Source organism: Anguilla rostrata, chromosome 16, assembly GCF_018555375.3.
Source record: "Anguilla rostrata isolate EN2019 chromosome 16, ASM1855537v3, whole genome shotgun sequence".
NCBI lineage: Eukaryota > Metazoa > Chordata > Actinopteri > Anguilliformes > Anguillidae > Anguilla > Anguilla rostrata.
The window spans coordinates 31,215,875-31,232,390 of NC_057948.1; the positions used below are offsets into that span (position 1 = coordinate 31,215,875).

Sequence of the window (16,516 nt, forward strand, 5' to 3'; positions counted from 1 at the left end):
CTGGTTTTATTAGAATATTGAAGGGGTGGAATTGGGGAACTCCAATGCCACTGAATCTGGCGTCCAGGTGACTGGGCCTTCATTTAGAGCAGTGGAAGGCAGAAGGGCGTCACCGTCACAAACCTGCGCTCGGTTTGACATTTTGTTTAGAGCCTGAGGTTCCATTTTGTGCATCTCTTGGCAGAGGGGAATGCAGTGACGATGATGATGATGATGATGGTGGTGGTGAGGAACAGGGTGACGGTGATGCGGTGCAGCTTAGCACCCCGATCGCTTTCAGTCTCAGAGCTGAGTCATGAGAAGCGGTCGGGGGGGGGGCGGGGGGGGGAGACGGGACAGCTGCAGAGAGGGCCTGCGCAGGACTGGGGGGGAGTGTGGAGGGGGGGCTTTGACACACACCAGCTCCCCCCGCTGGAATTTGGGCGCAGTAACCTAAGTGTGGGCCTGTGGACCCCACCTGGCCCGGGCTGTGGATGGACACGGCCTGCCTGATGGCTGGGGACGGGGGGGGACGAGGGGGGGGTCCCTCTCCCTGTACCATCAACACCGTCCACCTGCCGCTGGTATATTTCTGCCCTGCCCTCAGCGACCCCCCACCCCCCCGCCCCCTTTGGTTTTACCCCTTCATCCTAGAGAACGGCGATGCCTGCACCGTCAGGTGCTGTGGGGGCTGGTGTAACCTCCTCGGTAGGCGCAGCCTAAAATATTAGAGCACTAATGCACCCCCCCCACCCACCCCCAGCCCCCTCCCCAGCCTCACACGCTGCTCTTTAGCATTTAATTCAGGCACAGTTGTGATCGTGCTGGTGGGGGTTTTGCTATGTGTGGCAGTGCTCTAGTTGAAGGATGAATGGAGCCGTAGAGCTCAGAGGGTGGTTGAGCTCAGTGTAGAGGCAGAGCCAGGACTGAAAGAGCAGGCTGGATGGGTGTGTGTAATTAGGAGGAGGTGTGGCAGCACCACAGGACCTTCAGAGAAAAGCCTCAGATTGCATTGACAGGTGACGTATCATTACTTCAGCTTTCGCGTCAGGAAGTTATGCATTTACACCTCAGCTCTCTCCTGGCTTTGGAACAACACGTTTTTAATGACTGGTTGTAATACTCTAGTCTAGTAGATGTCATGCCATGATTTTGTCCTCATTGCTGACTCATTATTTATGGTTGTGATGAAAATGATGGTAATTACAAATGCTTACATGTAGCCTACATGCCTGGCACTGGTAATTGATTTTAGATAGTAATTATTATCTTATTGTGCAAACTGAAGCCTTAAATAAAACCTTAACTGAATTTAAAATTGTATGCACATTTCTAATAATTTGTTGTTAGATGATGGACATGCTTGTTATATCATTTATTTAATTCAAATTGGAATAGATGTAAATAATAATAATAATAATAACAATAAATATATAAATAAATAAAATGTAGGTTCATAGAGGTCCAATTATTTTATAATGACACGTTTACCATTTTCTTTGTTGTGGCATAGCTGCTCATTTTCAGTAGCTTTCCCTGGAACCGAGCTATTGTGTTGCCTTTAACCTTCCTGAACCTGAAACAGTGTTTTCATGTTCTGCAAGCTGGAGCATCATCTCTGAAAAGTGTTCCTGACCTCCCGGGCGTCGTGGTGATTTCTGTAGTGTTATCAGTGGGTGTTTACAGCGTGTTGTCCAACCGGCCCTGGAGATTACGCTAACGATACCAATTAAACCCACCTCATTATCTGAAAAGACTCAGCGGTGCAATGCAGGCTGAGCGCATTCGTGTCAGCGCGACTGCTTGGTTCTGTAACTACGCGAGTTTAATCACCAGAAAGAGAGCGTAGCTCTGTACTGGGTGACTGTAATGTGTGATATCGGCTCTGTGCTCCTTTCCTATGACTCCGCTTTCTCTGCACACATAGCGTATATTTGGACTTTCGTTTCCCTGGCGGGTAGTTTATGAATTCCTGAGAGATGGGCAGCTGTACTTTAGGGTCTCCGGTTTTAAAACGGCGAGCTTCCTCCTGCTTCGGTTTTTCCAGCCGAACCCATGATTAGTGGCCGTTTTGGATCTAAACGGCGCTAGGGAAGTGTCCCGCTGCTCTGGCTGTTGCGCCGTGTTATCTTTGGAACGTCCCGCTGGTGCGCTCGAACGCGTTATTATGTCACGGAGTTTATTAGTATGCCTGTGGGATGCATCAGTTTGCATGGACAATTTCTCAATAAATCACGGGCCGGCTCTCGCTTCGGTATTAAAAGTGGAAGTGTGGCGTAATGAGCTTTCGCTTTCCAAATAAAACAGGATTTCCTGACTCAGCAGCCGCCGCCACGTCTGAAAATAAACGCGTGTCTTTCAAAACACAGCAAACAAAGAGTACTAATGGCGGACCAATTTTATGATGTTTGCTACAGAATTGTATTGACAGTAGGCTGCAACAAGAACTATATTGACAGTAGACCTACTTGTATAACATTGATAGGAACAATAGCAAACACACTGCAAATACTCATAGTATAGTCCAGCCACATGGATGAAAAGTATTTCTTTTGGTGTTTCCATATTAAATTTTTTTTAAATATTGGTGATTGCAATCTTTTTTCCCCCCCACTGACATCAGTAACAGCATTACGATTGAAGGAGTTCTTCATTTTTTTTTCATCCACATTGTTGAGTGAATTGGAAAAATGAATCATAAAGGAAGATGTCATTTGAATTTCACTGAAGCCATCTCTTTTCTGGGCCTTCGGTTAAACCGCCTGCTTTGTATTTTTCGCTGGTGATAGATTATGATGTAGAAACTTTTAGCATTGTAATTAGCCACACTGAAGTGTCTCGCTCAGCGATGTCCTTCAGATATCACATTTCTTTAAGAGAGTCTCATTCACTGCTTCAGGATTAATGGGAGGGTCCTATCTCCATAGCCAAGGGCGGGCTGGCTCCTCTGTCTCTGGGCTGTGATTACTGTTGGGAGCGCTTGATAGTTTTATTCATGCGGCTTTGTATGACTTTAAACAAGCGAGGCTATCCGAGCCCTGCCTCCTAATCAAAGGAAATAAGGGAAAGATGGGATTGATAACCAAAGTGTTTTTGCAAGCTACTGTGTTTATTTATCCTACTGTCTTCCGGGATACTGAAGCTGCCATACATACAGTATATTTTTTAAAAGGTTGTATACGTTTAAAATAAAATTATATGGCCCACTTTACCTGCTATAATTGAATGTGGTTATTTATTACACCAAGGATTTAAAGAACGGTAGAAAACCGGGCGGTTTTATTTGTCATGTTGTGTACAGGCTATATTCAGACCCACTCAGAGCATCAACGTGATGAATATGAATTTTGGTGGAGCTCAAGCTTCAACCTGAATTTGGCCAGAGCTGCTCACTCAAATGTCTTATGATAATGACAGCAAAAGTATTTCTCTATGGAGGCTATACACAGATATACACACAGTTCTCTCCTTTTTCCCTTAAGTGCAATACTGTATGTATATGTATGTATATATATATATATATATATATTATATATATATATATAGTATGTGTGTGTATGTATATACATATGTATATAGATGTGAGTGTGTGTGTGTATGTATATATATATATATATGTATGATATATTTATAGATTCACACGTTTATTTGTAGATTGAAACACAGTAGGTTTTATTTATTTTTTCTTTCAGAGGTAAAGTAAATCATTATTGTCACAGATATCAATGACATATATAATATATGTCAATGTTATCTGTGACAATAATTATTCACTTTGCCTCTGAAAGAAAAAAAAATAAAACCTACTGTGTGTTTTTTTTATCCGCAAAGTGCATAATATAGGGCTTGGAAATGAATTGTGCTTTCTCCACCGAGGTAATTGGCATCTTTGGTTTGTTTATACGCCCGGCACTGTGATAACTACGTCTAATTGCCACATGGTCAGACGATGAAAAGAGCGATGACTTTCGTAGCACGTCTGAAGTCACAGCGTACTGGTGTAATACCGTCTGCCAAGCTGACAGTGGAGTGAGCTGTAATGACTGTGCTGTACGTTTGCTTTTTTCATTGCGCGGGTAAGTAAATAAATATATAAATTGGACACATAAATAAAGTAGTTGTTGTTTTTTTTGCGATTGTGTCTGCTCGGTAGAACTTAAAGTGGTTTGAATGTTGAAAGGCCTTCTTTTTTTTTTCTCTCTCCCGGATCCTGATTTGATGTTGCTCTTCTTCCTTTTGAGTTGAACCTGCTGGGGAATGTTATTGTGTTAGAAGAAGAGTATGGCGCTGACAGCCTTCAGTATGCATTTGAAAAGCCAATTCACCGGTTTCTCTTTTTTTTTTTGGCTTGTTTCTTTAAAAAAAAAAAAAAAAAACACTATCCTTCTCTTCATGTGCCCTCGCATGAATCTTGTTAAACACAGGAGTAGCAGCTTCTGGAAAAACTTTCAAGAAATTGTTCTGAATGTGCGTGGCGGGTGCGTGCGCGTCCACTCGAATTTGGTGAGCTGCGTTAGGGAGTGAGGTTTTTTACGGGCTTTCAAGCCTGACCTTGAATCCTCACTTGTCAGAGCCGCGTTTGTAAATTTGCTTCTTGGCTGTCGAGGTATTGCAGAATCATGACATTGTTTATTCCGTTTGATTTGTCACGGATGTATGTGAGCGTATTGACAAAAGGCACTCCTCTTTCTTCTCCCTTCTTCTCTCCCTCCGCAGAGCGCCACTCGAGCAACTCTTCTTTTTTCGAGGCGTCACCTTTATTGATGTGCGACTCTTAATGATGTACTTCTGCTGTTGGCGTTGGGGGAGACGTCGGCGAAATGTGTTTTTAAGGGTCAGCGGCACCCATTAAAATAATAACACCACGGGCCACTTGCCATGCATGTCACAGTCCTTTTCTTTCCCGTTTTTTTTTCTTCCTCCTTTTCATCCCGGGAAAGGGATGTCCATATGTGACACACTTCCTCTCAGCGCGGCAGATCAAAACACATAAACTGGATCATTTATGTGCCACTCCCCATTACTGAACAGCATGGAGACAGTTAATGAGAGACATGGAAAAATGAATATATCCATGGCTTTGTTTCTGGATAGACACACTGTGGGGGGAAAAAAAACGCTGGGTCTTCAGGGAATTACTGTTTTTTTTAAAAAAAGGAACAAAAGCAGCATACAGTATGCTATATTTTAGCCTCCAGTGCTATGCTTTTCTCTCTGCAACAGCTTGAGGTAAAAAAATTTGCAAAACACACATTTTTGTCTGTGTGTTTATACATAAATGTATGTTTGTGTGTATGTCTCTCTCGCCCTCTCTCTCTCTCTCTGTCTCTGAGTTTGTGTGTGTGTGTGTCTATGAAGAAGAGGGAATGTGTGTATGTTTACCTGCCTACTTATGTGCATGCATGTTTTTATGCATGTGTGTTTGTTTTCCACATGTGTGTGTGCATGCGCGTGTGTGTGAGTATGTGTGTGTGTGTATTTGCTTGCTTGTGTGCGTGCGCGTGTGTGTGTGTTTGCTTGCGTGTGTGTGTGTGTGTGTGTGTGTGTGTGTAAAGGTCTAGCAGTGCTGATAAAAAGGTAGCTGTGACATTTGCAATTTTCCATGCACCAGCCCACTCCATTTTCTTCCCTGGTGCTTCTTACATGGTACAGTAAGCCTCTAGGATTGACAATAATTACAGGCTGCATAAAATGAAGAGGGTAATATGAACACAGCTTTGCCATAATTGCCTTTTCATTATTTGCTAACAGTGAGCTATTCAGTCATAAGAAAGAGATTGCATAGTAATTGGCTGACAATAGAAAGCTAAAGCTCAATTCGTTGGCAGTTTTGTGTTGCTGTGAAGGTTTTTTTTTTCTTCCAAATTTTATTTTAAGGTTTTTTATTATTATTATTATTAAAAATCTAAAGCATTAAACTAATTTAAAACTACAATTTCCAGCATGAATGGAAATCTTGGTATTAACACAAGCTCCCATTTAGACTGGAACATCCTATTAGGAGTATTAGCCCTCTTTGGTAAGTTTCCATATATGCCCTTCTCTCCCAAATAGGATTTATGCTGCTTTATTTCTCTTCCAGACACATATTGAAACCAAATTGACATAACTGTTATTGCGTTCACATATATTTATGTGTGTTGAATTCTTGTGACAGTCGTAAGCCAGGCTGATGCAATGTAGATTTTACAGTGGAAACAGACTGAAGTTAATGTACTCTTAACTGCACTGTTGCTAAGCTGTCCTCTTTGTGTGCAGAACACAGGCAATTATATCTGATTATTTATTTGGTGATAAATACAGAAGCATAGAAAATCATCATCAGATGTGCGGATTGTATATTTTTTTCCTCTGGCGTTTCAGTGTTGATTACTGCAAAGCATTTCCAGTGATGTGCTTATGCTTGAGTTGGGGAGTAGGGATCTCAGCTGAATACCTCTTCTGAGAGCTTCAAGAGTAGCTCTTTCAGAAGCTACAGTGGTTATATTATGTATGTACCTCTGCAGTTTATTTATAATTGAGGAAATCCATAGTTTGTGATCATTCTTTGAAGATCTGCTGTCGGATTATCACCCTTATTGGAAGAGCGAGGCAAACTTATCCTTCGCCCTCATCTCCGGTCGACGTAACCGGCTAGAACATGTGTTGTCTGTGCATCCTATAATGTGTCTCAGAGGCAATCCGTGTGCTGGATTGCATCAGGAGGGGGGGGGGTTGAGAATGCTCTGCGCGAGAGAAAATGCAAATTTGCCTAAATTGGATGGTGATGTTTGCTACTCGGCTAACGAAACACTAGGGCAACATGTTCTCAGTGACAGTACACACACAAAGGCTGCAGCCCGTGCCCCGGTCACTGGTGATGAGTGGTCGCTGGCATGTTTGCCCCCCTCTTTTTAACCCTCCCCTAATATGACAGGAATTTTTAAGACACCTCTCAGGTTGGCGAGACATCTGGACGACCCCTTTTCCAAAGTGGGGAAAAAAACTACAGCAATTTGTTCGGTAATTAGCTCTTAGCTCCCAAAACAATTGTGAGCACAGAGAAAGAACACGCAGCAAAGTTGGCCCTGGAATCGGCGGCTAGTTTGGCAAAAGCACCCCCCCCCCCCCCCGGCGCTCTTGTCTGGGAGAAAGTGGATCGGAATTCCTCAGAAATGAGAATTTGCGGAGCACTGCAGAAGCAGAGTGGTAATTTTCGAGGGGGGGTGGATCGAGAACCCCCCCCCCCCGTACTGGTCCCTGTGTTCTGAGAAGCTGCTGTCCTCTCGTGCCATTAATAAGCCTGTTGTGTTGCGCAGGTCCGTAGCAGCCTATATGCATTTTTGCTTGATTACTTTTACACTGATTATTAGATCCACATTACAGTCAGCCAGGGGCCCTTCTTCTAGAGGTGTGATTCGGTGTCATAATTATCTAACACAACGGGGCTGCAGTTCTTATTAGTAATTAGCTGAACCAAACTGATTGGTATGGCTTCCTGTGTTCGTCTCTTTTAATGTTTAAACATTTACTTTGTGCTTGAAGGATTTGTTTGTATATATCTTGTGTGTGATGAGCGCTTTTCAGTAATTAGCTCCTAGGGGACAGCAGTTTCTAACAGTTAAGGAATAATTATAGCCCTATGAAATGTTAAACTGCCTCCTCTGTCTTGTGCTGAGGCCTAATTGCACGCAACAAGTAAGGCAGGCTTTTCATTTTGTACCATCATAGCGATGGACATAACTTTCATGGAAACAGATAGAAATTTTGTAGAGTTGTAAATACCCTCTCATATGGTAATGTTGCGGGACACCAAAGCAATTTGAAAGACAGCGCTCTTATTGAAAGCGATGCTGCTGGCTTCGTGTTGTGTGGATGTGGGGGTTGTGCGTGTGTGCGTTTTGTGTTTTACTGTGTATATTTACAGAAGTACATGAGATTTTTTTAGGTGGTGAGCTTAGCAGAATGCACTATTTCTGTGTTCTCGTTGCCTTTATAGGATACATTATATCTTTTGTTCTTTGTGTTGGATGGATTTAAGTAATGCACATAAGAAATTTTTGTACAACCAAGAAACCATTATTTAACCACAAGTACAGTTAAATAATTTGTCAATGCTTAGTTCTTTTACACGCAGTTCCTGATGCCGTATTTGAATATCCGATGAGGACATCTGAGAAATGGTACAGAACCCATTATTATTCTCTTGACTACTCCACAACATGGTCATTATTCAAGTAAAAGAAAAGCCAAATGAATGCATGAGGAATTAGCATTTTGGCCTAATTTTATAGATTCTGATTGGGAGCGTGCTCCGTTGAGCGTGCGACTGTACGTTTTGGTGAATTTGCATCGCGTGGGTTGGCGTGTTGGCAGGGGCGGCGGGCAGCGGCGAACCAGCCGGGAGGCGATGGGGACACTGTCCAGCCGGAGGGTGCAGCGTCTGCGAATGCCAGCAGCAGCAGCAGCCAGGCTAATGGAGGTGACCCCGCCCGCTGTGACCTGCAGTCACTGAGGAGTGACAGCATCTCGCTGTCCAGCGAACCCGCCAACTCTGGGAAGGTGGGTGTGCGCGTATTCTGTACTCTGGACATAGACCTCGCACCGAAACAACTTATAAACTGGATTTATTCACATGTTTTCCATATTCACGTATTTTCAATTATGAAACCCTTACGCTGAGATATATACCAAGCCCCCCCCCCCACAAGTGTGCCTCTAAACCAAGAAAGTGTGGTCAAAAAGGGACCAAGCCCTCCACAAGTGTGCCTGTAAACCAGGACAGTGTGGTTTACAGGGACCAGCCCTTCGGTTTCAGGGAGCACACTTGTCTTGGTTTGTCTGGGAGCGCGTGATTAAAGAGCTCGGCCATCAAAGCCAGTGATGACATATCATTAGCAAGTGATAAGTCTGAGTGTAGGGCTTCCTGGGGGGAAAAGGTCACTGTTTACAGGTCTTAAGTTGCAAAAATTTTGTGAGATGAGTCCCACATGTCCCTCACTGACACACGGTTTTTTCTTTTATTGAGTTTAGTCACAGCTTCATCATTTATGACAAAGCATTGTTAGGTCATTCTTTTTTTACATTCACTTTTTTTTTTGTTGGAAAATAAGATTTCAGTTTGCAGTTTCAGAAACATTTTCCATTTCAGATGGATGAATTATATGCCTACAATTTTGATGTTCCGTTTTTACACATTTAGCCAACTCCCATATAATAATGAAATACAGAAGTTCATAAATACATATAGATGTGTCTGAGCATATGTGATAGAATTTTATACTAAATTATAGTGTTTGTATATTCCCACCTATACCAGTAGCCCTCAGACGGGAGAAAGCAGCATCCAATTAACAAGTAAACCAAAGAATAAAACTTATTTCACAGGTACGAAATTGTCAAGTGGCTTAATTATACAGCTTGCAAAAACAAGAGCACCATGACTGCCAAGCATAACTATCATTTTATTGATGCTAACACAGCTTTTGTTTGGTTTGTGGAAAATAATCCAAAATAGAAGTTGTTTTGCTGTTTTTCTTCCATTATTAAATTCCTAAGTGACGTTTGTTCAGTTATGCCAGTAAGTTCGCTGACACCTGACTTTTCTGCTGCCTAATAAATTGTCTTTCGCCCTGAAGATGGCAAGACAAGGAGAACACGATGGGTGTTTTCAATTAAATATGTCAAATGTTTTTTTCGCCTTCTGGGGACAAGAAGGCCACCAGCCTGTATGTTTAAGTGGAGTTTCCTTGAAAGCATGCAGACAACCTATTGAATCAGTCAGATTCTATTAGATATGTGTTGGGTCCAGTTCGAAAAAGACTGGCTGAGTGGCCCCTATTCCAAAAAAAAAGAAAAGAAAGAAACCCTCTTTCTTTAAAAATAAAAAATAAGGGGAATGGGAGAAATGGAAAGATTACAGATTTGCTAGTTAGAGTCTGGAAGGTCACGGAGTTCCAAAAAGTGATTAAAGTTATTTTAGTAAGAACAGTAAAGAGCAGTGAGGACCACTGGTCATGTTAATCCCGTGTGATTTGTATTAGGGAGGGTGGGGGGGGGGCACCCAATAGGAGTCAGAGGAGCCGTTTGAAACAGTTTGAAACATTTTTTTTTCTCTGACGCGTCTCCTGTATGGCAGGTTATGTAGCCTGTAAAAGGTGATGTCACACACCATAAAGCACCCTGATTTACCGTCACCCCGAGCAGGCCACAGACAGCCGCACCAGGCCAGGGTGGGCTTCAGTCACAGGGTTTTTTGGTAGAGGCGTCTGGGGGAAACCATTGGTATGACTGGTCCGTCGAGACGAGTGTACTTCACAGTGTTCTTCACTCATTAGGGGTGAGGTGCACTCCTTCACACCTCTTCACACCTGGATCAGTATTGAATCGTGAGCCAGATGCTGCCTCTAAATATTGCAACACATCTGTACCCCTGCCGGCTGACCTGGCTGCAGCTGGAGGCCCTCGATGAGACACACTCAGCTGCAGCGAAATCACTTTTTTGGAAGAAAGTGTGTGTACACCAGGATAAACACCGGTTGGCCGTTTGATGCAAGCAGTGTAAACGCAGAGCGGTCATTATCCGTGATGAGATGTTATGAAGAAGCTCTTGGGCCTATTATGTGGCTTTCAGGGGACAACCTGCCCTGCTGCTGTTGTTGTGTCTGAGCGGGGAGATCACGACCTTCGGTTAAAAAAAAAAAAAAACGCTGCATTTTTCACGTCCGTTCACCTTCGGTTCGCGTCAGCCCCTCTGTTTTTTTTTTGGGTTTCTCCTCCTTTCCTGTTTCCAACCCTGCCCCCCCACCCCCCCCCCCACCCTGCTCTACATCTGCGATTCCCGAGAATTTCCCCTCTGTTCCCCAGGCCTGCAGTTTAATCTTTTTTGTTTCCGTGTGGTTTTTTATTTCCCTCTCTCTCTCTCTCTCTGCCGGGACGCTCACCTTAATCCTCTTAGACCGAAGTGTGCGGCGAGCCGCGGCTCTTTTCTCCAGCGCAGGGTCGAACGAGTCCGACACCGCCTCGTCCTGGAGGTCGGCGCGACCTCTGCCGCGGCCAGCCGGGCTTCCTCGGAGACTGCCGAGCCTCACCGCCGGTGCCGGCGCCGCCCCGGGTCCCGTTAATATATTTACCGGACTCCGTCTCGCCGTTCACTGGAGGGACGTTGTGGTGTTGATGCGTGTTGCGGTTCAAATCGCGATCCTCGTACACGACGCTTGCGTACCCCTCTCCCAATGCGGGGTGCAGACGTTCATGGGTTCATAGCCTGTGTGATGAGAGGTTATACCCACCCTGCTGATTGCACTTCTAATTCCCTCTTTCTCTCTTTCTTTTTTTCCATCGTGATTTTTTTAGTAAACACAGTCTGATGACAGTTTATTGAAATTCCACTGCGCTGCATTGTAATTAGATTGCCTTTTCATTGGGCATTTACGCTACAGTAACATTTATACGGACGGAGGAAACTCTCTCCTTTGAACGTGGACCCGTTTTTCGGAGAAACGTCAATTAACGAATATTTGCATTCGCAAATATTTGCGTGTTCGTGTGTCTGTGCAATTACGTCCATGTGTGTGTCCGCGGGACATGTGTAAACAGTGTTTTTCTCGGAAAAAAAACAGACTTTAAACGCGCACAGCACAGTCAGCTTTGTTTGAAGCCACCCTGACAATGGCAGACAGGCTCGCTGTAAGAGGGGGAGTTCCCTGAGAGCTGAGAGAGCCAGCTGAGCCTGCTAGTGCTAAGCAAATACGGCGAAAGAGATAGCCATCGCATTCAGAGGGGGTCGGACACGCCTAATTGATGGCGGCGGCGGTTCTGAATGGAGCAAAGACGGAGAGGACGAGGGGGGAAGATGGGGCGATGGGATAGCGGCACTCCCTCCTGCCCTGCAAAGTGTGTGAGTTCAGAGTGAGCGAGCTCTGGTCCATGTGCTGTCCCACTGAGGGGCATGGGGAGGGACTCACCCTCACACCAGTGTCCACTGTGGGATGGGTGTGGCCACCAGGGAAACCCAGATAAGGGTCCAATTGCCATTACCCGGCGAATTTCCATCGGCCATGCTTTTTAATTTTCATCTCCTGGAGAGAAAAAAAAAAGAAAAAAGGGGAAAAAAAAACAGAGTACCTCTCACCCCCCCGCCCCCCCCCCCTTCCTTTCATGGCGGTGTGGTTATCTGCAGCCCCAATCACAGCCAAGCCTCGGCCTTTTCAAATTGAACAAACCGCGTTTCAAATAGCCTCTTCAGCCGGTGACAAGATGTACCTCATTTTCCGTTCAAGCCCATAGCAAGGTCACACCTTTTTAATTTATTTTCTGTAAGAAAGAAAGAGTGGAAGCAAAAAAAAAAAAAAAAAAAAAAAAAGAAGGGTGGAAAAGGGTGGTGAAAGCTGGATGGAAACAAGGGGCCTGGCCTCGCTGGAGGTCATTCCTAAAGCTAGTCATAAAAGAGCCGGATAAGGGGAATTGGAGAGATAAGTGTGTGGTGCTATTAAAGGTTCTGGTCCTGGTCGAGATCTGCGGAAACATTACCATATTCACCCGACTGGCTATTCGCGAGTTTTTTTTTTTTTTCCCTCTGTCAGGAATAACCCTGCCTGTTTGTCTGTTGCCCTCTGGGTATTTTCTAACTGGAGCTGTTTGCGAGGTTGTGCCGTTTAAGTGTGCACCAGAGACATAATCAGGAAATGCAATATGAGATATTTTTTCTGTTTCATTTGAAACTGGGCAAACAGCAAATAATTTAATGCAGTGCAACCAATGCGAGGAAACTGCGAGCATATTCACACCCACAATTTCCCTGGTTGATTTTTCTTTTTTACCAACCCCTGAAATGTAATTGGTCTCAACACAACTTCTGTGCGAGACTATATAGCTGAACCTCATAGAGGCGAACCTAAGAGCTACTGACTGACCGGTCAATAGTACCGGCGTGAAACCGCATCAAATCAAATCACGGATGCAAAAATACAAGCATCAGCACGCCCCAAGATCTGCGCTCCTATTGGCTGACTGTGGAAAGTGTACCGGGAGCTCGGAGGGAAAACGTCGGGGTTTCTCGGCCCGGTTTTCAGACGGTGGGAGAAGCGAGGAGCGGCACTCTGCCTGGGTTTGGAGGTTTGGAGGTTTCCCGTCCAAACCCCGGCTGGTTTGGCTGCCGCCGGCCCGCTCATGCCCTAATAGCAATCGCACGGAGGCTTGCCACAGACCCGACTGCCCGCAGCGAGCCCTGACAGATTAATAAGGGCCCCGTCTGCTTTGAATGATGGGAGAGGCTACCGTCTGGAGACGGGAGTCCCGCCTTCCCGCCGCGACCTCCCGCGCTCGTCATTGGTCATGGCCCCCGGAGGTGACAACCCGAACACCTCTTCCGCCCAGTCCTCTTCGTCCTGCTGGCTCCCATGCATCCAGAGGTCTCAGTCCTCCTCCACCCCTACCTCACGCCATCTCCTGCACCTCTACTGTCCTCCATCACAGAGTCTTTTGGCCTTAACAACGAAGACCTTACCTTTCCAAGGACACGCACGTTGTCGATCAAGTCATTTAATACGAGCGGCCTCGTATCCAGTCAGTAAATAAATGTGTTTCTCAACATTGCCTTCCTTGGAAGTGCTCTTTAAACTTGCCCAGAGCAGAGCTCAAAGTTACAGGCGTATTCAGCAATGTTCTAATGCACTTTCAGGAGAGTGGATTTAGCGAGCGATTTAGCGACCTCAGTTTGAATCTCGCTGTTATTCGCTTATGAGTCATGCTACTGTGCATGCTACGGTGCTACAGCGAGAAACAACAATGGATGAAATTTATGAGGACATTTTTCCTCCCCACCCCCCCCCACCCCACCCCCCCCGCCTCCCCTCTTTCTGAGGACTATAATCTCAGGCTCATTGGCGCTTCCCTCGGCGTCAGGAGGTCTTAGCGGAAATGTGTAAAAACAGCATTTATCTTGATGGAGCAATCGGCGCGGCGGTGGTGGTTGGGGGCCAGGCGGTGTGGGGGGGGGGGGGGGGGCAGGCTGCGGGGGAACGCGTGGAGCGGTATGGGCAGGGGGGCGAGGGGAGGGGGGGGCGTCGCTCCCAGCCACGGGAGTCCCATCAGAGCGTGCCGTGGTATTACATCCTAACCGGGGATCCTTGTTTCACCAGAAGAGCTATCAAGTTTCATAATGTTGAAAAATAACACTTTACCTGGGGGGGGCGGCGGACGGGGGGGGGGGGTCAGGTGGGGAAGCGGTACCCCGTAAATGAGAGCCGAGGGGGCGAATCATTGTCTCTTACGGCAGACGCGCCGCTTGTCGAATAATCCCGCTGACCCCTCGGTGCCCGCGCGGCTGGTTCGACATGGCGGGGGCGCGTCGCCGAGCGGGCGATCCCTTTCGCGCCCGCCGCCCGCCGCCTCCCTCAAAATGGCTTTTCTTCTGCCAGACAATCATCTGACGGGGCGGCCGAATGAAAATCGCAGATTGCGTAAGAAAGGTCCCCTGTCCCTTGCACTAACCGCTTCACTTTAAATGTGTGACCTGCCGTTCTCTCCTCTCCTCTTCTCTTCTCTCCGCCGTTATCTCTTCTCTCGGCTTTTTCCCTCTTTTTTTTCCCCCAGCCCCTCCGCTCTTTCTTCCTGAGAGCTCGAGTTAAAATATTCTCACTGTGGCAGCTCCCTTATAGAGTCTAGATTAAAATGTAAATGTCTGCAAGCTTTTTAATTATTATGAGATTAACTGTATAGCTTTATAGTGCTTTTGGGAGATGAGCGTTTTCAGTGTAACACAAATTGCTTAGGTAGTTGCGTGCTGCTCCGCAATGTTGCTATAAAAACATTTTGTATTTTTTAAACGGACTAGTCCCAATATTGTGTATGTACCGTACACACTGCTAATTAATTTCAAATATGTAATCATGTAATCTTTGGCTAACTGAGGTGAATATGGGTCAGTTTCAAGCTTTTTGAAGTATTGCGTAAACAACGTGTTTCTGGAAAATTCATCATCTTCAGTAACTATTCAGTCATCAGGGGGGACGCTGAAAATTAATTAGTTTACCGCTGTGAAAAAGAAAAACTCATTGCAGGATGATTCCAGTGACTGCCCACTCCATAGCAAGGCTGCGGAGCGAACACTGTGTCCCAGACCTGGGCCAAATACGTATTTGTTTTAGATTCAAATACTTTTCTACGCTTTACTGATCTTGTCTGGTGTATTGTAACCAATGAAATACTCTCAAAAAGTCTAAGCCTTCTGCTCATATTTTGGCAGGCTCGGTTACGCCAGGCAAGATCAACAGAGCACAGAAATTTTGTATTTGAATCCAAAACGAATGCGTATTTGACCCAGGCCTGCTGTGTGTCCGAGCGGAGAGCCTTGCACACGCACAGAGGCATTAAATGGCAGGCAGAACAGGAGGAGCGGAGGTAGCGGAGCAGGGAGGGACATAGAACTGTGTTAATGGGCTGGCTCTTGGATCCACACCAGCGCCCCGGCCTGCGTGCGTGGAGCACAGCGCCACACTGTGGCATGGAGGGGCATTGCAGCGATTTCAGAATTGGCTCAAGTGTATAATAAGGCAATACAACGTAAGGAATTTGAAATGTGAATTTTTTTTTTCTAAATTCTGAAATGTGGTCATATCGTATGCACGCATGATTGAAAAGTTGCATCGTAATTTCTTTGACTCAGTTGTCATATTGTGAGTACATTTCCTGAATAATATTGGAAAGGAATTCAGAGTGCTTCTTCCTTTTCATATACATATATGAATAAAAAAAGTAAACTTTTATCTTGATATTATCTTGATAAGTATAATCATTTAATCAATTAGACACAATGCTCCTGAATCTCCTGAAAAAACTGAATCTTGCATGGACCTGCATGAGGTTTTATGAACGCAGGGCTGGTGAATGTGTGAAATTTGCTGTTTTTTAGTTGTGCCTCAAATGCAGGACAGACTGGTAATATAATGTTTATTACAGTCTCTCTTTTTGCCAACCCCACCCCCAAAACACCCAGATTAAAAGCATTATTTTTCCTCATTCTCTTCCTCTCCACTCTGTGTTTGTAAACATTTAATTTTTTCGATGGAATTATTGCAGTTTGCCTGCAGGGCTAATATCTGACTTTAGAAGAGTAATTAAAGTTAAGTGTGGCCCTGACGGTGTTCCTCAGTTTTCTGTTGTCTCCTTCAGGATCTGCAGTGATATTAAATTATTTAGTGCTGGAGGTGTTCGCTGTGTAAATCCCTTAGAAATGGAAATTGGCTACACAGGCGCATAGATTATGCAATCTGCACTCTCTAATGTTAACACCAGTTTTTAATCACTGAATTACTTTTTCCCCCCCATTAATGCTGGTAATAACCTTAATTAAAAAAAAGCTCAAAAACATTGTAATAGATAAGCTGACTTATCAACTTTGAGGATGATCAAAGGCATGTACTTTTGCTGCTTGATGGAACATGAACTTCTTGTTGCAGAAAGGGGCGCAGGACTTGCAGAGAGGGGAGGACTCCAGTGAACGGGTAGATTCAGCCTGTCAGGTCTGTGCAGCGGCACTCAAAGCCATTAGGGTAAA

The 16,516-nt window shown here is 45.1% G+C and overlaps 1 protein-coding gene across 1 annotated transcript in view; it reads left to right on the top strand.

Annotated features, from left to right (window-relative positions):
• Positions 1 to 16,516, top strand: part of LOC135241711 (ankyrin repeat domain-containing protein SOWAHC) — a 144,124-nt gene that overhangs the window by 30,983 nt on the left and 96,625 nt on the right. The window contains exon 4 of the mRNA XM_064312315.1: positions 8,335 to 8,520. Coding sequence (XP_064168385.1) covers positions 8,335 to 8,520 — 186 coding nt within the window. The remainder of the gene's footprint in view (positions 1 to 8,334; positions 8,521 to 16,516) is intronic.